At 47.0% G+C, this 23912-nt stretch overlaps 3 protein-coding genes across 4 annotated transcripts; 1 reads left to right on the top strand and 2 right to left on the bottom strand.

Annotated features, from left to right (window-relative positions):
• Positions 1–3165: 3165 nt before the first annotated feature.
• On the bottom strand, positions 3166–6144 carry LOC135394066 (endothelin-converting enzyme 1-like). The gene is made up of 2 exons (XM_064624532.1): positions 6051–6144; positions 3166–5231 (listed from the first exon to the last, which is right to left on the bottom strand). The coding sequence occupies exon 2, from the start codon at positions 5220–5222 to the stop codon at positions 3204–3206; it is 2019 nt and encodes a 672-aa protein (XP_064480602.1). The 5' UTR covers positions 5223–5231; positions 6051–6144; the 3' UTR covers positions 3166–3203.
• A 1767-nt stretch (positions 6145–7911) lies between these two features.
• LOC135394065 (SCY1-like protein 2) lies at positions 7912–16058 on the bottom strand. Of its 2 annotated transcripts, none has more exons than XM_064624530.1 (15): positions 15342–16058; positions 14817–14974; positions 14048–14192; positions 13828–13977; positions 12922–13137; positions 12127–12246; positions 11913–12038; positions 10582–10758; positions 10380–10502; positions 10158–10271; positions 9598–9730; positions 9297–9516; positions 9150–9234; positions 8971–9057; positions 7912–8757 (listed from the first exon to the last, which is right to left on the bottom strand). In XM_064624530.1, the coding sequence occupies exons 1-15, from the start codon at positions 15501–15503 to the stop codon at positions 8203–8205; spliced, it is 2571 nt and encodes an 856-aa protein (XP_064480600.1). In that variant the 5' UTR covers positions 15504–16058; the 3' UTR covers positions 7912–8202. The 2 variants fall into 2 exon arrangements, with proteins under 2 accessions (XP_064480600.1, XP_064480601.1); XM_064624531.1 differs by having other exon boundaries at positions 7912–8754.
• Positions 16050–23721, top strand: LOC135394067 (peptidyl-prolyl cis-trans isomerase FKBP4-like). The gene is made up of 7 exons (XM_064624533.1): positions 16050–16476; positions 16580–16843; positions 17410–17657; positions 18504–18587; positions 18685–18921; positions 19099–19281; positions 23323–23721. Exons 1-7 carry the CDS (start codon positions 16230–16232, stop codon positions 23467–23469), a joined length of 1410 nt encoding a protein of 469 aa, XP_064480603.1. The 5' UTR covers positions 16050–16229; the 3' UTR covers positions 23470–23721.
• Positions 23722–23912: the final 191 nt, after the last annotated feature.

Genomic DNA, 23912 nt, shown 5'->3' with positions numbered 1-23912 from the left:
CAAGTTCCCAAGAAGTGTCAAGCCAAGTACTGGGTGATCGAGGAAAGTATGAGACATGCGCGTGTTTCGTGCGCCAGTTTTCTGGCAAGCTGCAATTGGGAGACCATCGATCGCTTCGTAAAATTACAGCTGTGGAACGCATACTCGGAACATTATGTAGATGGTATGAAATCACCGCTAATGGGAAATGTGGTCGTAAATAGAGTTCAAGTGCGTGTTTACTGTGAGTTGCCGGCACGACAAATGATTCTACATCCTCTAGCTTTCACTCTCTTGCGGTGTGAACGAGAGATAAACTAGCCAGTCTTCGATTACTTTCGTTTGGCTTATTGCAGCCTCATAGCACTGCTATACTGCTACTTTAGTCGTAACACTACTTCATAGCTTGTCAGGTGCCATGTACGTTATTACAAAATAAATTCCCATGCGCGATAGTTATTTAAAATCGTAGCGCAGTAAGAGACACTATCAAAATCGCGATCTCGGGGTTACCTTCCAGTCCTCCGAGCCCATTTGCATGCTCTGGTAGATGGGAAGTGTTCCACGTCTACAGCAGCATATACAGATGGCGCATCCCGAAACAACAAGTCCGCCTCAGCATTCGTCATGCCATCCGAAGGCGTAGTGCAAGGACGACGCCTTTCACATCCAACCTCCTCAACTGCTGCGGAACTCAATGCCATCCGTTTCTTTCTACATCACATCGCTGATTTTACCCCGCGGGAATGGGCAGTCTTCACAGACTACAAATCTGCACTTGATGCTATTGAAAATTCCTGCATACATTCCCCATATATTGTTTGTTCCCCTATCACGGACGGAGTATCATAAAAACTCGCCCCTGTTGTCAGGTGTACGGGATTGGAACATGCTTCCGTCAGACGTTTTCCAAGGCGGCGGACAAGCACGATTTGTTAACATGTGCGAGGAGCTGTATCTCTTTTAATGTATTTACGCATGTGCGTACAAATAATTAAGTATGCTGTGTTGTTTCTCGAAATAGGTTGTAAGTATGAAAGAATGTTCGTTTTTTGTTCTCTTAGTGGCCTTTGTTACTGTGCAATTGCCCTCTTTTGGTGTAACCCTCCCCCCTTATTTAATGCCTTACGGCCCTTAAGGAAATAAAACGAAACGAAAACGAAACCCATCCGCACCATACGAGGCCCATCCGCACCCCTCGTCACAGATGTGTTAATGGCTTACCACACTGTCTATACGCAGCAGGCCACAGGCTAGTTCTCCAGTGGGTTCCTGCCCAATGTGGTGTCGTGGGGAATGAGCAGACAGACAGCGCCGCAGAAGCAGCACTCTCGTATCGGAAACGGACCAGTATTGTTCTGCTAAGAGGAGATCGCCGTTCCATTCTGCGACGCCTCGTGACACCCCTGGCTTCCCGCCAATGGACAACCGTCATTCTCCCCCATCTATGTTGAGCAGAGTTGATCCAAGGTCGTTTTCCGCATGCCACGAAACACCTCTCGTCAAGATGCTGCATTAATCCACCGAATGCGACTCGATGTGACTTTTACAGCTCAGTGGCCGCTTGAGACAAGTTGACTCTCCCACCTGCTGCCACTGTGGTGCTCTTGAGTATCTGGAGCACATTCTTCTTCATTGCCCCCACTACCAACCTTCCCGAACCGCACTCTCCGAGTCCCATTGTTAGCTGGACTCTCGCCCCTTCTCCCTATCGAAATTGCTTGGTCCCTGGCCCAATCCATCCCAGCAACGATCTGCGCTCAAAGCTCTTTTGACATTTCTGGACACCATCGGACTTCTATCGTTATTGTGAAGGGGCTCGTTATTTTATTCCCCACATCCCCACCAGCAATGGGGTAGAGTATCGTCTCAGGCGATGAACCTCCCCACTCTCCGTCTCAAAATAAAGTTGTTGTTGTTGTTTCTTGGGGGTTACCTGCAAATCTTGTGCGGCAGTGCAGCCCTGTGTAGAAATGCAAGATGGAAGATTGGCAAGATTCAATCATGATACCGTGCCGGCAAGGTATCATGACTGAACGCACAAGCAAGACGATGACCATCACAGAACGACACGGCAACGCTTGCCCGTACCGTTATGCGGTCCTTGTTTTGCTTGTGCGCTGTTCAGTCGGTGCAGAACTAGTCACACCTCACAGCAGCAGGGTTAGAGTATTCGAGCAGACAGGTCAACTCTGCTTGATCCACGATCGCAGCATGAGCACGGACAAGGCGCGCTCTGTCATATGCTGGTGTTGGCGCACATGTGATCTGATTTTGTCACGAGCTTGAGCTTTACGTTTTGAACTCGGGAGCAGAATACTTTAGCTACAGGTAGGCAGTCGTCGCACACGATATTGAAACGCGGAGCAGGGACATAGGAAGGTTGGACTGCCTGGGCAGAGATCTTAATTTGCTTTTGCATTGTCATACATATAGGCCCTAAATATCGGTATCGGTATCAGTATCGGTTATCCTGCCTATGCATCACTTTGAAGTCCTCAACTCCCCTCTCCCACTTTCCTTTTTTTTTTTTTTTTGGCTATAGTCTTGACGATGCCCACTTGAGTGCGGCCAACAACGGCAAGCTACCTCGACCCCCCCCCCCCCCCTCCCTAAATATTTGCTGTTTTGAGTCTTGTGTTGTCCTCTTCGTACTGTGTGTCTCTTTCTACAGTACACCAGCTCGCTTGTACCATTCTAATTTGTTCACCGAAATGTTCTAACCTGCAAAGACGTATTTCTGTACGCCTTGTGTGGGCGTTGAGAACTAAATAAAGAAACCGTAAGCCGAAGCGCTCCCAAACGGGACCACTAAGAACACCGCATGTCGTTCCCTCTGCTGTGTGTCGTTCCCTCGGCTCACATCTGTGTACGTCACCAGTCTTTGGTCCACGTCTGCCTCTCTAAATTACCTACTGCTCTCCACGTCTGCACGTCACTTACATGTGTGATTAAATAAACCCCCCCCCCCCACACACACACTTACATGCAGGGGCAGATCCACACTCTCGGTTTGAGGGGGAGGGAGGCGTTTCTTTGTCAGATTGCGTAGTGGGGGAGGGGAGAGAGGGAAATCCAATGTATAAACTGAGGTTTTGGTAGGGGATTGTCCCCCCCCCCTTTGGATCCGCCATTGCTCACATGATACTTCGCTATGCTAATGCGCTTTTAAAAGAAGTAAAACCCTACTTTCAGCCAGCTTTAATCTGGCCATCTGCCATAGGTCACCACAGGTAGCACCTATCACTAGGACTCATCGGATCGTTGGGCCTGCACACAAAAGCGCGGGAAAACTCCTCCGTATTCGCCAAGGGCTTGTTACAGCGGTTCTCCCCGTCCTTGACATTATCGCAGAACGCGTGACAATAAGACAAAAAGAAAGTCTGATCCGCGCTGAAGCCCTCTAGTATAGCACCATCAGTCTTGTCTTCGACAGCCTTGTAAGCGCTGTAAGCGTAACGAATCGCAGCGCTATTGATGACGTCTTCCACGATGTTTGCTTTGTTCGATTTACTTGTCGCGTTGTACGACCTAGCGAAGCACGCCCTACGACCTTTGTAGATGTTTGTGAAGTTTTGGGACCACCAGAGATTCTTGCGGCCTCTCTCGTCCACGGCCTTCCCTTGGGCGTCGAGGCTACGTAAGATTCCGTTAGCCACCAGTTGTCCAAGTCGGCCGTAATTTGCGGAAGCTGGTAACTGATCGGAATAAAGCGGGAGTTTGGTGGCGGAAACGGGAACATGAAGTTGGTTCTTAAATATATCGAAGTGCACTTGTTCCTGGTACAGGCGCTTGATACGACCTTCGACGTTTATATTGCCGGCGCTTCCCCTTGCAGCTACATGAATCCAGTTCTGCAAGAAATCCGGTCCCATATCAGGCAACTCTGTAACAGTTGTGTTATCCATCTCTGGGAAAAGGTAACGTATTTTCTTCAACTTTTCGAGCCCCATTATCTTGGTTTGGTTGTCGAGCCAGGGGTTCAGGGTGATACCGTTAACGATAGATTTCCTGACATTTTCGACTATGGTGTGGACTCCTTGGACCTCCTCCTGGCTTGTCAGAGCACTGGTTGCGAAAGCTACAAGCTGAGGGAGCATCAGTTTCGATGCCACAGCGCGGCAGAAATGTTTCGGTTTGTGAATAGGTTGGCTGCAAGAGTCGAAGTTGAGCTGTACGGCCTCCTCTAGGGTTCGAACTTGGTGCGTGAAACAGCCCGCAAAGCGAGCCACTCGCCACCCCAAGTAAAGAGCGCCTTCTTTGTGTGACAGAGAGGAGAACAACGCCTGGAAATATCGGGAGCTTCGAATGACTACGGTGTGGTTGGTGAAGAACTTGGACAGCGCAAAGTACTTGCCGAATGTCTCGATCCACATTCCTGGGCCAATGCCAGGAGTTAACGAGGCCAAGTTCCTGATGTCCACGCGCTGTTTATCTTGCAAGAGAGCCAGCTGATAAAGCTCTTCCTCCATTCTTAATATTGAGTCTACGATGCTGACGTGTCTTTTCGCCCTGCTCATCAGCTTGACCAACTTGTCTAGGTACATGACGTACTTTTCTTTGCGTGTTGGGGAGTAGATGAATTTCGACATCCTTGGCGGCTTCAGAGTGAAGTCCCAGGCATTCGCTCGCTTCAGAGAGATTCCGAAACGGAAAAACACTCCCATGTTGTACTGAAGCTCCATCCTTACGATCAAATCGAATGCCTGCGTCTGATTCGCGCGAACCTTGGGCCAAGAAAAGTTGAAGAACCGGAGGAACTGCTTAAGACTTTTCACGTTGTGCGCGTGCGGGCTCAGGATACGACAACAGGACAGGTAAAAGGCTGCGAACTTTTGCGCATCGGTTTGACCCGTGCTTGGCATCCAGGGGTTGTCGTCCACCTTGTGGAACGCTTTGTGCAGAGCTTCCTCCGTCCATATTTGGTCGAACGCCATCTGGCCGGCCAGTTGGTCACTGCCGTTGCGGCTGCAGACGAAGCGGTAGAAATTTGTGCAAGGCTGTTGGCTGGGGTTGAGGGAAGCATTGAGTCGTTGTCGAAGTAGGTGGCAGGGGTGAGTGTGGCAGGTGCCGTTCACGTTGAGGGTGGACGCATTGGGGGCAACGTGAGAGCTGATGGCAACGGCACATGTCGAGAAGAGCACTAGGATGCAGCCGCTAAGGACTCCTACTGTGAAGTAGATCTTGTTTAGGTTTCGTCCTGGCTTATCCTCGTCATGGAGCACGTGCAGTTCGTCCGACATGACTGGCGGCTGGATGGGAAACGACACTCTCTCATCGTCTGTTACAGAGACGCTTTATATATGTGGGGGGTCACATATCCCCACCTTTGGGGACTTTGGGGACACATGTCCCCAAAAGTTCCTCGTTATTATCGTGGATAGATTATTGCATCGACTGATGAAACAAGAGGAGGTTTCACGGCTTTCACCCAACTCTAAGCCCAGTTTAAGAATTATTGTGCCGATTGTGCGTCAAAATAGCCACCAAAGTGTGCAAATCCCTCTCATTAGCTTTCTCAGATAACGTGACACGTACGGAAGCAGCTAAATCGCCTGTCCTCTCCGCTTTCACGAAAGTTCGGCTAGGATCCTAACCTTGAGGCATTTCCTCTGGCACAGCTCTTGCAGTGCATTTCGCTGATAGGAAAGTTTACGTCAGTAGCACGTGACACAAGCACTAGCAAGGCTGCGCTAAAAGATATACCTCAAGGTCAGGATCCTAGCAGAAGTTTCGTGCAAGCAGGCCCTGCGCCACTTGGCTCAAGTGACATTACCCTCCTCTAGCCATCGAACACCCTACTCTCTTTGACAGATTTCGTCACGTTGCCTCATCATGTTTCAGTGTACGAGCCCAGCACACCCTTCAAATTCTCGCACTTCTACACTCCTCTCTTTCCTTCCTGTGTGATATTGCCTCCTCAAATACCTGATATATCTATAGAGACCCTAAACTCAGAGACACACTACGACTTTTGTTCCACGTTTTGCTAACAGGATGTGTGAAAAAGCGTGCATTTTGCCCCCCCTCCCGACACATTATTTCTGCGACACGACTTTGGGTGCACTCACCGAGCGATGAGATATTGTAGGTGCGGAGCTCTCGGTACAACCGCCCTCCGCTGGTAATATTCTTCTTCTTCTTCGAGATCACGAGATGAACGTTGTCATCTTTGTCCTTGGTTCCGTGCCGAAGCTGCGTGTCGGGAGCGAAGCTTCATTGAAATCACGTGGAAGTCGTGCTCGGACCACGACCGAGAAACCCGCGGCTCTGAAACGGGTAGCACGAGGGACAGAAAGTCCACCACGATTACGCTTATCTTTATGGTTGATCGCCACTCCAGCAGATTGCGTTATGGGCTACGTCGTTCGTAGTTCCATTTTGCGACGACGAGGAAGATGATCACGCGCCACCTACGCCGTAAAGGATACTGGCCCGCAACGCATAGGTGATGCGCAGACAAAGCACGCTTTACAGGAAACATCCACTAATGTGGCGTGCAAGTGAAATCCGTACATATGATAACGCGCCACTTATATCAAACTGTCATAGCCCTTCTAAGGAGGTTGATAATAACGCAGCACTCCCCCTAAAGATTGGCATTCCTAAGGCTCTTCGTAAGCATCCTCAGATATCATACAGTTCCGTAAATTATAAATAGGGAGTGACTTTTTCGGGTCAATGCCTTTCTCAGATTCAGGGGGTAAAAATCGGGCGCTATTTTTAAATATGTAATTCGGGGAGAAATCGGGTGATAATTCTGCCTTCGGGTGTAATCGGGTGTTTTTGTTTCTCCTCTTTTCTATTAAGTCATTTCCTAATCTCTCTTTTTGTTCTCTTGTTGTTGTTTTTTGCGATATCGCGACCTTCCAGCGGTAATCCCCGAAGGCATAGACAGTGTTGACACACATGAGTGTATTGCTGGGAGCGTAAGTGACCCATTCTTACACGTGTTACACGTGGCGACCTTTGTTCGTCTTCAGTGGGAACGTCACTTGAGGATTTCATAGTGACTGGAATTCGGGGAGAAATCGGGTTTAACCCGAAATAGTCAGAGGTCACTTCGGGGGGGAATACCTGGGCGGAATCGGGTTTAACCCGAAAAAGTCACTCCCTAATTATAAACCATCGCTAACAGTATCTCGTGCTGCACCCTTTAAAGTTCTTTCTGCTCACCTACCTGTGATGTGGAGACGGCCACGTTGTGCTCCTACAGTTTGGAAACCACTGTTCTACTCCGATTATCTGTTCGCCAAAACTTACGAGTAGCTCAGAGTACAACAGTCGCTATAGTCGAAGTCTCCCTGCATATGTTACAGTAACAGGGGAATGCCCTGTACCCCGGAAGTACGTTTGCTATGAATTAAACCCTTTCAGGAAGACGTTACACATTGCTTTTAGTAGCTTTACGTCCCTTCCATTATTATAGTGCAGAGGCCTTGTCGCAGATCGGGTTACGGGCTGCTTCGAATTTAGACTATGGCGTTTTGGAGAGCGACACAGAAGAGAAACGACCGTGACAACAAAAAAAATGCCCACAATAACGACAGGAGCTGTGTTCTTATTTCATACCAAGATGCTGTCTGTTCTCCATCTGTCCACGTCTGTGTGCTGCTCATAGCCACAGTTGCTTCGCAGCACTAACACAATAAAAAAAATACATATGGAGAAAGATAAGTAAGCTGCCTCCCGGAATGATGTTCTGAACAAAACTCATTAATGAGTTTGTCACCAATTTTTCTTCACATATGACTATGTCCCTGTTGATGAGCTTGAATGCAATGCTGCTTTAAAGTCTAGTAAGATTGCTAATTCTCAGTCATTATTATTATTATCTTTTTTTCCATGGGGAAGCTTCTTTGTGTTTGATATTCAAAGGACCTTAAGTCATGTGTTTGAGACACCTGATATAAAGAGACAAACCTAAATGAATAAGGAACATATACCTATTCTTTATTTAGTATGTCACAACAGCTCACACATGTAGGGGGCGAGACATCACCACTTCCATGAGCAAAACTAGGGGACATGAAATACATCACACCTTTGACTGCTTCCAAAAATTGCACTCATACCCATCCATTCTCCATGCATTCCTGTAGTGTACAAGGCTGTATTGAGAGGTTCCTTTCAAGATGCTCCGCCAGCATAATTCGAGACACACGCAGATGCTTTCAGAGGTCTTTTGAGGCCCCGATTCACTGTCAAACACTCAATAACCTTTCAGCTCAGAAAATCGTCGACTTCATTTTTCGTTAGTGGTTTGACTGGCATATTTGTCTGCCTTGCCTGTGAGGCACCGAGAGTTAACGTCGGATAAAATGGAGCGTTCGTTGCCATCGTCGATTGCGGCGCCATCTGGTTCAGTGGAACACGTGAGCTTGTCTTACTCATGGGAGGCAGGAGGCTGTCCAGTGGCGCCATGCTCACTTGTGGCCGTGGAGGATGCATCTGTTGCTGTACATTAAACATTGGCTGTTGCATAGCTGGCCGTGGAGCTCCAAAGCCCCAAGAGGCATCACCGCCCATGGAAGGGTGTACCATTGGACCCAATTCAGATCCGCCGGGGGATGGTGTAAATGGATTGGATTGAGTTGGGCTTCGAAGACTAAGCGAAGCAAGCTGGGAGTTGATGAGGGTGGAGGTCAGGTCTTTTGGCTCAGGCCGGGAAGGCGCAGGTGCTTGCACCGGACGTAGAGTGCCTTCGGATTGCATTCGGAGTTGCGTGTCTTGGTCGCGCGCTAACTGCTGTTTCTCTTCGAGTGTTAGTGACGTCTGCTACAGAAATACGGGAACACTAAATCCGACAGGTCGAGGAACTCACTCATAATTTACACATTTAGTAATAAGAATGCTTCACAACAATGCATTAGCTGAAATATCTGCATTTCTGAATCAAAGTATGCATAATAAAAACCACATTACATTGTGGCCCAATAACCTTCAAGTGAATTGTTCTATAGAAAATTACATGGGAAATGTGTAACTTGCCTTTGCCTTCTGTTGAACGTTTTTCCCACCGTTTTGAGGTGTTGAAGAGTAGTTCGCAATGCCCAAGTCTGTGTAGATGCTGCTGGACTACAACACAATTCAAAGTTGAAGTAAATGTAATGTGTTTAATGCAATTTAACACTTACAGGTGTCCTAATCCAGCCCGTTTTGCAACTTACCAGAGAGTCTTCCTTATGTGGCTTTAGTCCCTGGATGATCTCATTCGGGTTGATGGGCTCGATCTTTGTCATCTCCATCGCACAACTGCATCATAACTGCTCCTTTTAGCAACACACACACCACACTCCAGTGTGTCTGTACTGCACCTCTGTTCCTGCTTAATAGAATTGAGCTGCTCCAGCTTTGCTCTGTGCTCCACTTCGACTGCCTGCACCATTTCCTTGACCACACTCATGATAGCATTGAACTGATTCAGCGAGAGCCCATTTTCGATTGTCAGGGGCATCAGGAAAGGAATCACCTTGCATGCCATCACGTCTTTAGTGATGCCCAGCTTTTTGTGACTCATGGCTAATTTGTATATGCCTGAAAATATTGCGCAATTCTGCTGTCAAATCGAGCAGGGTAAACCATTCTACATCACAAGAGCTCAGAGCAGCAGCTCACCCAAGATGCCCATTAGCACTGCTGGCTCACGAGACCTAATTTCCGGCAGCACAGGAAGTATTTCATCCAGCACGAGCCATTTGTCGAGATGTTCCAGGAGTTTTCCCATGCAGACGAGACAGTTCACACGCACCTACGGAAGAAAATTCGATGTTATAGTTAGAGGTGTGCGCGGGTAACCAAATTATCACCCGCACCCGCGCTGAGTTGTGCGGGTACGCCCGCGCAACCCGCAGACGCCGTGCGGGTATACCCGCAATTACCCGCGTCCATGGGATCATGAACATGACATTCATTCGCATGGAATGGCTGCTCCCTGGAACTTTAGCAAATGGCCTATTGGTAGTTTGATTTCTTCGCAGAACAGGAATGGAAGCTACTGACGGTGACATCATGCCAGTGAAAATGCTGGCTATAGAACTGGCTGCAAGTTCGACTGAAATATTTTGCACAGTGACCCTGAACATTATATGAAAACACGCGACAGTATTATTTTAACTTTGGTTTGGGCCTGGACTGTCCCTCTAATTATGTGTGTAACCATAGATAACAAGACTTACAGAGAGGTAGTTCGTCAGTAGACAGAGCTTCTTTATCCTAGGCAATAACGCGTTCTTCATCGAAGGGTAGTCGATGAGGTGAGCAAAATCAGGGATGATGTTCAAGCAGAGTTCCTAGATAATGAAGACCTTCAGTTTTTCACAGCATGCAGCAAATGTGTGGCCCTGTGCTTCCTTCGACATAAATAACATTATATGTCACGCAAATGGAAAAAATCTCACCTGTATCTGTTGGGCATCTGCCTCAAGCGAAACATAGATCATGGGCAGAACGTGATTTTTTATATCGTCCGGTGGACATTTTGTCAGCAGCAGCTCCATTTTTTGCATAAATATGAGAAGGATCTAAACAATGAGGTTATCAACGATGATGATCGCATCAGATGCCACTTACACTGGTACATATCAGAGTGTGATGACTTACCTGTATGGGTTCCCTTAAGCGGAATATTCTCACCAGGTCCGGCAGGATAAAAGAGGTGAATTCCTCTTTTGTGGCCTGCTCTGCTATGAGCAAGACACTGGGTAGGACAAAAGGCACCATGTCAGGGTTCACGTATTCCTTCACCAGGCAGGGTAGGACGCGATGAAGGGCTACCCGCTGAAACAAACGAGGATGGGAATCACAAAAGAGTATCACGCATGAATTAAGGCCCGACTTCTCCGCGATTCCGCCAGAAATGCGCAGAATTAGGATGCACCGGAAAATTTGGGGTCTTGTATGGTTTGTTTCGCGGAACTACGAATCTTGGCTGAGGAACAAAGCTGTGGTGCTGGAGATGGACGTACCTACGGCACATAACGCCCCCTTTCCCACACCACCTAACTGAGAGGAAAATAAACGTGTACCATGCATCTCATGTTGGCAACACTGGTTAAGCTCACATCCATCCTGTCTTTACTATACTTCTGTGTTGCTCTCATCGGTGATATCCCGTCGAGCACTTTCCTCATAGTGAAGCGTGCTATTACTAAACGTTCCCACGAGGGGAAACAAGGGTGAACAGCTTGGTTTGGTACTGAGGATTTCTGTGAAAGCGCCCAATTGTTTTTCTGCAGTGACAGTGTTAACCATGGGGCAATGACGAGGAAGGTTGACGTTTACGTCAAGCTCGGGTGCGAGCAAGGAAACGTAGGAAACGAGATGGCAGCTATGCCAAGGGTCTTTTGGCTTACTTGGCAGACTTTAACTTTGGGCAAGTAATAAACATCTGGTTGTCACGTTTCCCCAACTCATGCTTCTCTTCTTTCGGGTCATTGGCAAAGACTTGGGAACCCATAAGAGGAATGTTTTTCCCAGAACTAGTACGTTATCCTATAGTGTTAAAACAGCACCATGTGATGCTTAGCTACAACTGTATTTTGGATTTGTAGACACTTTACTGCTATGTCAAGCAAGTTAATAAAGATTTTGTATTCGTATATTTCGGTTAGCCTAGATGCGCAAACAGTTGCCGCAGAAAATTTCAGAGTTTCTGATTTCCTGCCGCAGAATTTGAGATTTGCCGGAGCAGAAAAATTAGGGTCTTACTCTTACGCATGATCAAAGCTCAAAGCTTCTCGCCATCTCAAAGCCAGTGCAAAGTCTTTTGCAATGGCAGTAAATCTTGGCTGGTGTTAGCTAATTCCTGGCACACTGTCATTGGCCACCGAAAATCCATCTGCTACGGCTCCGGACATGCCACACTATGTAATGAGTCATGTGACGTAGCTTCTGTTGCAAAAGTTGACCGCAGGGCAGCTGCATGCACCTACCTTTGGCATCTGTGCCAAAACCTGGGGAAGGCCTTTGTACACCTGAGACTTCTGCAGATTGTCCCACTGAAAGAGGGAATCCAGGTACTGCAGTGTCTTCACACCAACATCTTCCAGGTATCTCAACTGCAAAGAACATGCAAGCATATGTGTGCTATCAGGTTACCCTCACCACTTTTATGTGTTTCCTATTGCAAAGACACAATGATCTTACCTTTGAGAACTGGTGAGCGTCCGGCCTGATATCTGGTGTGACGCTTAGCAGCATTTTCACGTGCTCCCTGGCTTCTTCTGGAATGCTGTGCAGCTGACTGAGAGACAACTGCTTCAAGTGCTGGACATACAGAAAAGTCACTGCAGGCTTTTTAAAACATAGGCAGTGCAGCACCATGAGTACATGTATCGGTCTCTAGAAGGATATATGTGCATAATCGGTTGTGGTATTCCGGAGCTATGGCCAGACACATTTTCTTCGCTACCGAGCACCTTATCTGTAAATTGTTCTTCGTTTGTGCGTGTCTCGTATTCTTTGGTTACTTTTATTCCCTTTACTCATAATTCCGTTCTTACATGACTCAAGCCATAGCCTGGCTGATACTCCCTATCATATGACAATAAACATATGCTTCTTCCCCAACTATTGTCCGAACAGTAACCACACAAACGCATTCCATGCTGGTGTCATGTTATCTATCACTTAGGTTAGGTTATACAGTCAAACTCCTTTATAGCGGACACCGTTTTAACGAAAATACCACTACAGCAAATTTTTTTGCGGTCCCGCTGGAGCCCTATAGGTCCAATAATGGACATCCTTTTTAACGAAAATACCTTTACTGCAAATTTTTTTTGCTGTCCCCTGAGTTTCATTGTAAAGGAGTTTGACTGTAGTAACTACCTCAAGAGGGAAAAATCATCCGGCCTTAGCGGTGCCGTAACAAGCAACGAAGTCGTCCGTGAAGTATGTCCAAAAACCATATCTAGCAGCTAGAGTCCAAATATAACTCACTTTGCTGACGCACTGCCGTAACGTTGCGACACTACTACATGCTTCGTAGAGAGGCTTCCCCTTGTTGTAAATGACGTAGATGAGGATGCCCAAGCTAAACATGTCACTAGCCGTGTCGTTTGTGTCGGCCGTCACACACTCGGGCGCCGTGAAATTTAGGTTTGGCTGCGCTATCGGAGGGAGGTCGGGTTCAAGATTGAGGCACTGGTAAGATGGCTGTGGAGAGAAGGAAACATTCCTCAGGGTATATTATATTATGTACTAAGAACTCTTTAGAAGAAGACAAGCTGAAAGTGTCTAGGTTCTAAGCCACAGCTGTTTCTATATGGGCAGTACCATCCCAGACTGCTGGATGAACCTCGAGAGAACCAAAGGTAACAATTATGTGATAGTAAGGGTCCTCGCACCTGGGTGACGAGTGCCCTACAATCCTCGAGAGGTACTGTCCACAGAAATAGCTGTAGCTCGGAAATTTGATTTGTCCTGGCCACGTCATGGGGCCACACCAGAATTTAACTGCTTAAATTAAAGGAAAATATGTCCTTTCACAAAATTACGAGGTGTGTGAAGATTGCAAAAAATACGGAAACAGCAAAAAAAGGTTATCTCTGGATACACCAAGAGAGCAACAGGAACTTTAGTCAGCAATGCGATACCTTGCATGCAATGGAGCTGACCCCCATCTAGGCTTAATTTTGAAATTAGAGGGTGCCCCATATTTTTCAACCCTACCCCCACACCACAAATTAATACAATACAGCCTCGTCTCGTCTACTTCTTCGTGTGTTATTGTTCCCTCAAGCTCAAGGTATGCCTTCGTCGAACTTTCACCAGCTCACTTGCCTGCTCACCCTTATTTCATCTAATACAATCAGTCAACCGTGCACAGAAGGTTCATGCCGTCACCTGAGGGTCTTGAGGATTTTTGGCGGCGATGCTGAAGTCGAAACCAGCAATTTTCCACGCTCCCCTCTTATTGATGACGATGGACTCTGGGCAGAGGTTTCTGTGCAAGCGTTTGACATCACTGTGCAAGAAGATCAGTCCTTCTGAGACCTGTCAACGAAAGTGTCAGAGTATGTGGCACTGCTACTCGCTGCACCATGAGATCAGGTGTGCAATTCACCTGCAGCAGGCCGTATTTGATCTCAATGTCGTAGAGTTGGTAGTCTTTGAGTTCGCTCGGAGGCGGAACGGGCATGTTCTCCTGTTGACCCAGAATGTTTGCTAAGCTGCAGAACACGGGCTCTGTTGCAAAAGCCAAGCTCTCCCTAGAAAAGCAATGTATGTACTGTGTTACTAGGGTTCTTTGTTTTCGGGTTAAACCTGATTTTTCACGATAGTTCACCCCCGAACACGTTTTAAAGAATTCGGGTAAAACCCGATATCTACCCGAAATCCTTGCGGTCCTTCAACTTGTCGTTCTAGGTAAACCATCGGAAAAGTGAATCATAATATCAGCAAAGATTGTCCTCCTTTTCTATTTTTTTTATATATCTATTTGCCCTCCTTTTATAATCCCCTCCTGCAGGAGAAAAAAAGACGAGCTTTTGTGAAGCTCAGACAAGTGTTTGAATAGCGCGGTCATTCACTGCCCCAGTTCCGAGCAGAAATATAAAGATTCTTCTTTCTCGTCCCAGTGTCATAGCAGTAACTTGTTTCATATGCCTTTCGTTTTACCCAAAAATTCCCTGATGACATATCAAACAGCACCCCATTTCTCCCTGAGTTCTCATGTGTAAATAGCACCCAATTCCCTGAAATGTGCATACAAAGACTACTCTTTGCCACAGAAAAGAAAGCAAAAAAAAAGAAACGACATGCCAGAAAAAACAGTGAGACTGTGGAATGAACATTCTGGTCACCACTTTCTGATCCTCTCAACGGTTGAATACCTGGATTCTTCCATAGAGTGTTGAACCGTGAGCAAACTGGGATGTCTCAGTCGCGTCAGCTGAGCCACTCCCTGCTTGAGCGTTTCCATGATGAGCTCGCGATCCCGTTTTGCATACCGTTCCAGGAGCTTCTTTTCCAGGACAAATACCGCAGCCTCCTGAAGTTATACGAATGAGGAAATGTACAGTAATGATGCGGGGAAATAATCAGCATGAAAAAGCGTTGAAAGATGAATGAAATTGAGGCTTTGTATGTATTTGTCCCTCCTATGTTGTTCCAGCCTCAGAACATCAGTTCTTTCATGAAAAAGTGTGACAAGAGCAGAAAATGGCATAAAAACGTAATGTTAACCAGCGGTCTTTGCAGCATGAACAGAAGTGCAACCCCAAAGACTGTACAGGATAGGTTGTAGTTTGCAGATTGCCAACTTTAGCTCGATATTGGAACGTGTGGTAGTAGAGCACATTCAGGGAGAAACTTCTGTGTGTGTTTCTTGTCTGTTCATTTGATACAAATGTTGTTACCTCTTTTGTGCTTCTTTTGATTGCCTGGAAGACCTTCCAGAGGAGACCAGGTCCAGCACTGCCAACATGCTTGATGATTTCGTATTCACGCGTCACTGGGTTTCCAGGCAGAACGGTGCTTAAATTGGACACCGTTGTTCTCAAGCGGCTGAACACATCCATGGTACAAGTATTTAAATTACGGGGTAACTGTAACTGTGTCACCAGATTGGCTACTCTTGATGAGGTGCTATCACCTGAACTTCCAGGAGTCACTTGCAATCTGCTGAGTTTGTAGTTCTCATCATTAGAGCTGTGTATAAGTTTGTATTCTTCACAGTCATGTATGCAGTGAAATCTCTGCCACACGTCACTGTACGTCCGTCGTAAATTTGTGGTGTTCAATGAACAATTTCACTTTGTACCGAAGGTCCGATCACTCAGTGGATTCCAAAAATTTATGATTTCTCACCGCTCACAAGGAACCACCTGCGAAGTAACATAATCCTAGTGCAGCTGAGCGCCAATAATGAATGTCTTTGTCTCACTGAAGCAGACACAACGGTAAACGCAGTATGTTGCTCTTAAACAAATGGGTATCTACAAAAACCGTAAAAACTGCCGAGAATTTATGTCTTTATATGTCACACGGTGAAGAATGGAATCGCAAAAGCTACCATCCTTTCCGGCAGACGACAGGAGTTACGTCATCAGGCAGGTGGCAGCACCAAACGCTCGCCACTCGCGGCGTTCGCGAACCGAAAGAGAAAAGAGAAAGACCGAAAGCGCCGTCGCCGAAAGTTCCAGAAAGCTTGAGAGGGAGTGCAATTGCAGCGTGCTGCGCGAAGAGTTGAATTGGTTGAATCGCTTTGCACGTTTCGCATCGTGTTCGTTGGAAACTAACCGCAAATGACGCCAGGCGAGGATCAGAAGGCCTCTGAAATGACGTCTGTTGAAGAAAACTCCAACGCTTTGGATATTGCGCCGAACAAGGATGGCGGTGTGCTCAAAACGATCATCAAGCCGGGAGTCGGAGAAGAAACACCGCAAAAATCCAACACCGTCTTTGTTCACTACACAGGAAAGTTACTCGACGGCACTGTCTTTGACACCAGCCGAGCGAGGAACGAAGAATTTAAGTTTGTGCTTGGCACAGGTAGGATACTATTGTGCGCTTTGGGGATGGCTTTGTTCTTTGCTAATGTTCGGACCTAGAACACGATTGATCGCTCTTTGCCGATTTCACTCTGGTTTTCCAGGATCTGTAATCAAGGGATGGGACATCGGAGTGGCGACTATGAAGAAAGGCGAGATTTGCAGGTTGACATGCAAGCCAGAATACGCATACGGCGAGAACGGTTCTCCTCCCAAGATCCCGCCGAACTCGACGCTAGTATTTGACGTGGAGCTCATAGATTGGGAGCTAGAGGATGTTAGCCCTGCGAATGATGGTAGCATCAAACGCAGGATTATTACAGCGGGGGAATTGTATACAACTCCAAAACAGCATGCTACTGTTACAGGTAAGGCAGGAGATGTCAGACACTTCTCGTTTTTGTCCAGATATAGTGCAGTGAAAAAGCTATGACGAGCGCAATACAGATGGAGAGAAGCTAGCAGAAAATAGTGAGGGGTGGTGCCGTACGCTTCCTGGGTGGAAATGATACTGCGCCGACAGCTGTCTAAAACTTCTGCCAGCAAACCCATGGAAAATCTCAGACAACACAAAGTGTCGGGGTTTGAAATCGTGGCATGGCCTTGGAGCCACCATCAATGAGCAAATACTGTATCTGCATGCCGCACCGCTTGTACAGTCTGGTACTGGACGGCACCGAAAGCAGTAAAGGCATCCGTAAATGGCGGGACTGTGCTGGGGACAAAATATTACGCAAACAGTAAAAGACAAAACACACCATAATGTCTGACCACTGTATCATGTTTTCACACAACAACTACGACTCTAGCGCCTGCAGCAGATGACGTTTAAAGGTTTATGAGGAAACTGCATCAGAGTGTACGTTAAGGGAATGTAATATTCTCCAAGTATCCAGAGTGTCACGCATTCAAGTAATCCTTTCTATCATTCCAGTGCATGTCAAAGGGGAGTACAACCAACGGATTTTCGATGACCGAGAGCTAGAGTTTATCGTCGCAGAAGCCTCAGAGTACAACTTAGTCAAAGGTGTGGAACTGGCTATACAGAAGATGAAAAAGGGAGAGAAGTCCCTTTTCAGGATTACTTCAAAGTTTGCCTTTGGATCGGAGGGACACAAGGAGTGGGATATCCCACCCAATGCAACTGTGGACTACATTGTACACCTGAAGAGCTTCGAAAATGTAAGCCTATCGATGTATAGGAACACAGCTCCCTTGTGTGGGATTGCAGCAGGGTTCCTATTCGCATTTGCAATCTGAGGGGAGGTCACAAACTTGCGTGAGGGTTGGGCCCTAGTATACTATATGGTGAGTCATGCTTTGTGAATAGAGCAAGGATTTCTCTACCCCCCCCCCCCCCCCCAGGGGGGTTGTACACCCTCCCTGCATTTTTGCAACAACCCCCCTGAAATTTCTCATGTGACCCCACCACCAACACGTTCAGCTAGTGAGTCCAGAACGTGCAAGATCTGGCGGACGAAAAACATTGGCAGGTGATCACCTAGGGGTTCTGATAGGATCAGATCATTATTGGGAAATTGGCACTGGAAAGACATGCAGTACAACCGATTCCGTAGCAGCAGTGGAAACAACTCTGGTATCCCACGTGTTGCTGCACATGATTTCAAAGGAAACGTAACTGTACCATTGCTAACATTTCCAATAGGATCCTCCGTGCCATCCACACAACAAGTTGCCGGAGAAGCACCTACGGAACCAGCCATGGGGGACTTGCCAGAGATTCATAAGTGTTCGAAGGGAGTCTCGGTGTACTTTCGATTTGTTTAATTAAAATAGGGTGTTTAATATTGGCGTAACAAAATTACAGCATAAATTCACCACAGTCATCACCAGCTTCAGCACAAATCACAAAAGGACGTTAGCCACAAGTCTCACGGTCGTGCACCAAATGAGGTCCCCTTCCTTTGTGGGGCTTTAGGGGGTTTGACCTTGTCTTCACATTCGTTAAACTTTTCTCAGTGTAACGAACACGTCTCTCATCTTATTTGTATGCCGATCTTTACGCAGGCGAAAGAAGCATGGGATATGGATGTAGATGAGAAAATTGAACAGTCGGGCATCTGCAAGAGTAAAGGGACGAATTTCCTCAAGGTACTAACCCTTTGCTCGAATTTGTCATTCATTCTCGTAGCTAAGCTTTTTTCGTTGCGTCACTGGATTCTTGTTAAGAGTAGTGATTGCTCCTTAGGCAGGAAAGTATGAGCTGGCACTTCAGTACTACAAAAGGGCTGTGGATCTCCTTGAACATGAGGAAAATCTGGAAGGGGAGAAGAAGGAAAAGAGGGATGCCCTGATGCTGGCCAACTACCTAAATACTGCCCTCTGCCACCTCAAGGTTGACAACTTCCACGACACAATCGTGGCCTGCACCAGTGCCCTGGCACTGGACCCCAAGAATGAGAAGGCACTCTTCCGCAGAGGACAGGTGCGCATGCGCGAAATGCTCTAGAAAGTCATGTATACCCATTCTGGCGTACTGTACACAGAAATTGCTTAGCGCATGAATTACTCAGTGTTGTGAACATACAGAGATCTGAAGGCGATTCAATCCTAGTTAGTTTCAAAGTGATCTTCAAACAAACGTGTATTGCTGTTTTCGCAGGCATATGTTGGCACAAAGGAGTTTGACGTGGCCCTGAAAGACTTCGAGCAGGTGCTCAAAGTGGACGCCAACAACAAGGCAGCCCGTAACCAGCTGAGCATTTGCCAGACTAAGCTGAGCCAGGAGTTGCAACGCGAGAAGCAGTTTTACAAGAGCATTTTTGACAAGATGGCTGCCCGTAGTGTGAGTGGACCTTCATAGTGGGGTGGAGTCCAGAGGAATTCCACCTCGAGGGCACACATTGTCCATACAAAAATATTGCTTACAATCACGCAGTCATTTAGAGCCTGAAGTTTTAGGGCTTAACCCGTTTCTTCCTTGAATTTGCACCCCAAATTGAAGATTGCCTTTTAGGGTGTAACCTGATTTTTTTTTTTTTTTTGCCGCCACTGAAACGTTTTTAGGAATGCACACTAGCATGTTTGACAGCCAACGCAATTACATCAAAGTTCGTAACAAACCAGTACATTTCTTTTGAGTAATAGAGCCCAATTCCTCCCCAAATTTAGCATACTGGAAGTTTTTCCGCCTGAATTCGCATGACATGTTCATTTCCCCGATTTTTACCCCTGGAATTGGGAAAAAAATTCATGGTCGATCTATTGGTGAATCCGACAGAAATGCGTTAGCATTAAAACTTTGAAACCTTTTGGGAACTCCCCTTCACACTACCCTACACTATGCTAACACAAGCATCGGCAAGCAAGTCAGCCTTTTGGGCTTTCCCAGATTCACCTTGGTGGCACCGTCTTGCATCCTCCGTCTTCTTTTGCCGCTGCTCCTCCGCACAGCTTTCATAACTCATGGTGCGCCCACGCAGACATGTCTGAACCTGTCGCCCACCACAGCTGCACCAGCCCTCTCCAACTCCCCATAGAGCGTATATTATAGGAAAATTCACACAACACTGGGCAGACGGCCAGTGAGGGTCGATTCACACGATGCAACTTTTTGCTGCAACTCGGTTTCCGCTATAGTTGCACGCAACCGAAGTTGCACCAAAAAGGTCCCTTTCATACGGCGAGCAACTCTGAATGCCGTGGTCGTCAGCGAGCTCGACAGATGGCGTGGAAAACATCATTGTCATCATTTTCGTCCAATCGCACTGCGACTTCTGCTCGTTACGAGTTCAATCCGTTGCGAGTTTGATAATTTTGCATAATTTCCACTGGTTAGTGATAATTTCATCGTCTCGCGTACTGCCGCTGCAATAACTGACACATGGAAGTCTTCCTGATTGGTCGCGCTTGCAAGGCGGAGCCGTGTGATTGACAGGTTGCAGCTAGAGTTGCAGGACAAATTGCTCGTGAAGCAATTGGCTCTGCAACTCTTGCAACTCGAGTTGCGCAACCAGAGCTTCGCGTTCACACGGTGCAACTAAAGTTGCATCGTGTGAATCGACCCTGAGAATACAGCGATTGCTCCCTCAATCCTCCAGCAGAAGTACTTCCGTCCGGCTCGCAGCCTAACCGGTTCTGGCTTTTGCTGACTTCTCTTGGCTTCTGCTTTCCATACTGCTGTTTTGCGAGATGTGTGTGGGGCTGGCTGCGTTGCCAGCGCGCCGCCTCACTCTCTCCGCCTGCCCTTTCCTTCCCTCTTTGCCTCTCCACTCACTGCACATGCACGCCTCGCCGTCCTCCTCTCCCCGTGATCTACTTCAGAGTGCGCTCCACCTGTACTCTCACTCTCTGCAGGCGCCTCCTCTCCCCAACCTACTCTACTCTTCTTCCCCCAGAGCGCCTCTCTCCACTTCAGCGGCTACAGACAGACCACGCCGCGATTCTTTCGTAGCGAGGATTCTAATGCTGACGCATTAATATTTCTCGCTCTAGGATCCTAGTCATCGTGTGACCTTTTTCGTAACTTTACGCAAGTCTACAAACAATGTCTACACTGTATATATTTGTCTGAACAGCATCCACAGATTTTGGTTAGCCTCTACACTTCTGAAATTTTGCGGAAATCCGATTGGGTCAAAGGACACCAGTGGCGCTTTGTAGTCGGTTATTACGACATGCAGCATCTCGGGGGCGGGGGGGGGGGGGGGGAAGCATTGCACGCTCATTCAAAAGAGCGTCAGATAAAAGCACATGTTTCGCACACTTCCGACTGCTGCAACCCAAGCAGCACAACATCTTGGCCTTACATTGGCCCAATATTGGCTGCCGACATTGCCAATATTGGACCAATATTGGGCAAAGATATTGTGCTGCTTGGGAAGGTGCAGTCGACCCTTCGGCATAGGTAATTCAGTTTTGGAATGGATTGAGAGTGCTTGCTCACTGTCAATTCAATTGTCAATTCCTATAATCTCTGTATAAAATGATTGTAGGCGACCGACGGCATTCGCTGTCAGGTCATGTAATGGTGAGCCACAACAGTGCTTTGAATCTACGTTTATAAAATATTTTTTGTTCCCACGTTATCCAAAAAAATTAAGCGTTTCCCATCTCAAGCAGCCATTGATTCCTTACCGTGGAAAATCGCAGCATTTACAAGTCGGGGCTGCAGAATGTTGAATTTGGCCGCAGCAGAAAACCAGGGGCCTTAGCCATGATCAACTTTTACAGCCCGTGACATTGGGCTGGGTAGCCTATACATTTCTCGGGCCAGGAAACCTAGAAATTATTTGGGCTTGGGCAAGACCCGTGCCATGCATGGAGTCGTCGGGCCAGGCCTGGGCAGGTAAATAAGAGGGAGGCTAGGCTCGGGCCTGGCCTATGAATGTGGCCCATTCAGTATTCTGTTGCAAAATATGGTCACGTCCGGTAATACCGAAGGGAAAAGCAGAATTTCCGGTGGAAACGAGATACCGAGTGACTGTGCTGAACATTGTCCAGTGTCTGTATTTGTGGCTGAATCTACATTTTGGCAATTTTGTTTTCGGGTTTTACTCTATGCGGTAATGATGCAAAATGTGGGCTTTACTTTGTTTAAGCCTAACACGCAAGGCTCTAATTATGCACCAGAGGCTCCACGCGCAACTTTTTTTTATTCCATACTGCGTTATAAATGCACCGCGTCCCTGTGATTTGTCACAAGCTCCCACGCATAGATTGAGAAGTTACCCGTCAAAAAGAACTCGTTACAAGTTAAGTTACCGTGTGCAAAATGTAACTAAGTTAATAACAAAGTTCTTCAGCCTGAAATGTAACTCGCAGTTACTGAGTTACTTAAGAAAAAGAACGAGTTACTTCCAAGTTGCTTCGGACACAAAATAGCATTACGCAGGTGCAGCGCGCGTGAGCAGTTGAGTTAGACCTTGAGTTGCCTGCTGAGGAGTGCAACACGCTTAGATCGTTTTCATATATGTCCAACAATAGACCTCTCCCTGTTTGTAAACAAATGACGTCATGGTGTTTGACAGCGCCACAAATTTGGTAGAGGTGAACAAGGTCGCGCCCCAATGCCGCGGTCTTGAGGGGATTACGATATGGTCCCTTAAAGGAAGGCGACCCTCGGTTCTGCTTTTCTTTCAATGGGAGGCAGCGAACAAGTGCCTGTTTGGGAACCCAGCCCTCTCCTTCCGATTTGTCTCTGTTTCAGTCTGTCTACCAATGTCATGATGACGTTTCTCTGGTAGAAGTCTATTCGAACGCTTTGCATCTTACTCCCTGTGGGCGCACAGTCGTTGAGCTTCATTTCAATGGCAGCGGTTCTTACTTCCTGAATAAAATACTGTAATTGATTGAATATCACGTTTTATGGCAAAAAATGCCACGAAGGAACTGGAGAGAAAGCAAGAAAATATGTGGACGCGAGTGAAAAGCGAGTTAAAAGTAACTTGGAACTTAACTTAAGTTACTTTGGCAAAGTTACCTGAAAAAGGAACGAGTTCCTCTGTTACCATGGCGCAAAAGTACCAAGTTAAGTTACAAGTTACCAAGAAAAGGAACTTAGTTACAGTAACGAGTTACCTCGACCTCTGCTCCCACGCGATGGCCAGTAGTGACGTCAATTTGAAATTCTGCCCTACTGGAACGGTTTTCACATGCCACTACGTGATATTTGGAGCGCGCAAACCTTTAAAGAATAAGGATAACAAACAGTATGTTCAGTTCAGCATCTGGTCCCAGTACGTAATATACTACCAGGAACAACGCAGCAGAACTAATGTGCATGAGATTCTGGTGGTGGTCACCTGGTTTGTTACAAATAGTAACTTGTTATGGTGGGATTGCTATAGAGTAAAGACTGACCATAAATCACCGTTGGTATGTGCAGAAGGCAGAGAGCAGGTCCGATGCCCCTATCGAGACAGGTGTGTGGAACAACGGACAGGCGGAAGAGCCGTCCCCTCCGGAAGAGGCCAAGATGGAAACCGAAGTTGAAGCTGAGCCTAGCAAAGCGGAGGCAGTGGCCAGCGCCTAAGGCACGTTTCTGCCATCACCCGAGCATTACGCCAATTCACAACCGGAAAGAAAACTTCATTAGCGTTCCCCTCATCGCTCTCGTGGAAGACAAAATCCTGACATGGAATGTTCCATCATCGCAGTTTGTTTTGCCTGCTTCTTGGTGCCGTACGATTAGTCTTGATATGCATTTGTATCTGTGGTCCAGTTGGATGTCCCCTTCACAGGTGAAGACGAAGGTAGTTTTGAAATAAATGGACATTGATTTGTACACAGTTCTATTTTTCAGTTTCTATCCGGTAGGTATTGACAGGGGTAAATATGTATATTGCAAAAGGAGTGTATTAAAATCAGGGGAACCAGTTCAGTCAGATATGTGAATTTTTGATGTCTCAACCGAAGCTGCTTCATTGTGGTTGGACCTGAATTTTAGATGCTGCTTATTGTCATGTAGGTGTAGGC

This window comes from Ornithodoros turicata, chromosome 5 (assembly GCF_037126465.1).
Source record: "Ornithodoros turicata isolate Travis chromosome 5, ASM3712646v1, whole genome shotgun sequence".
NCBI classification, from domain to species: Eukaryota; Metazoa; Arthropoda; class Arachnida; order Ixodida; family Argasidae; genus Ornithodoros; species Ornithodoros turicata.
Note: the sequence above shows the minus strand (reverse complement) of the source record. Positions and strands in the feature narration are given on the sequence as shown.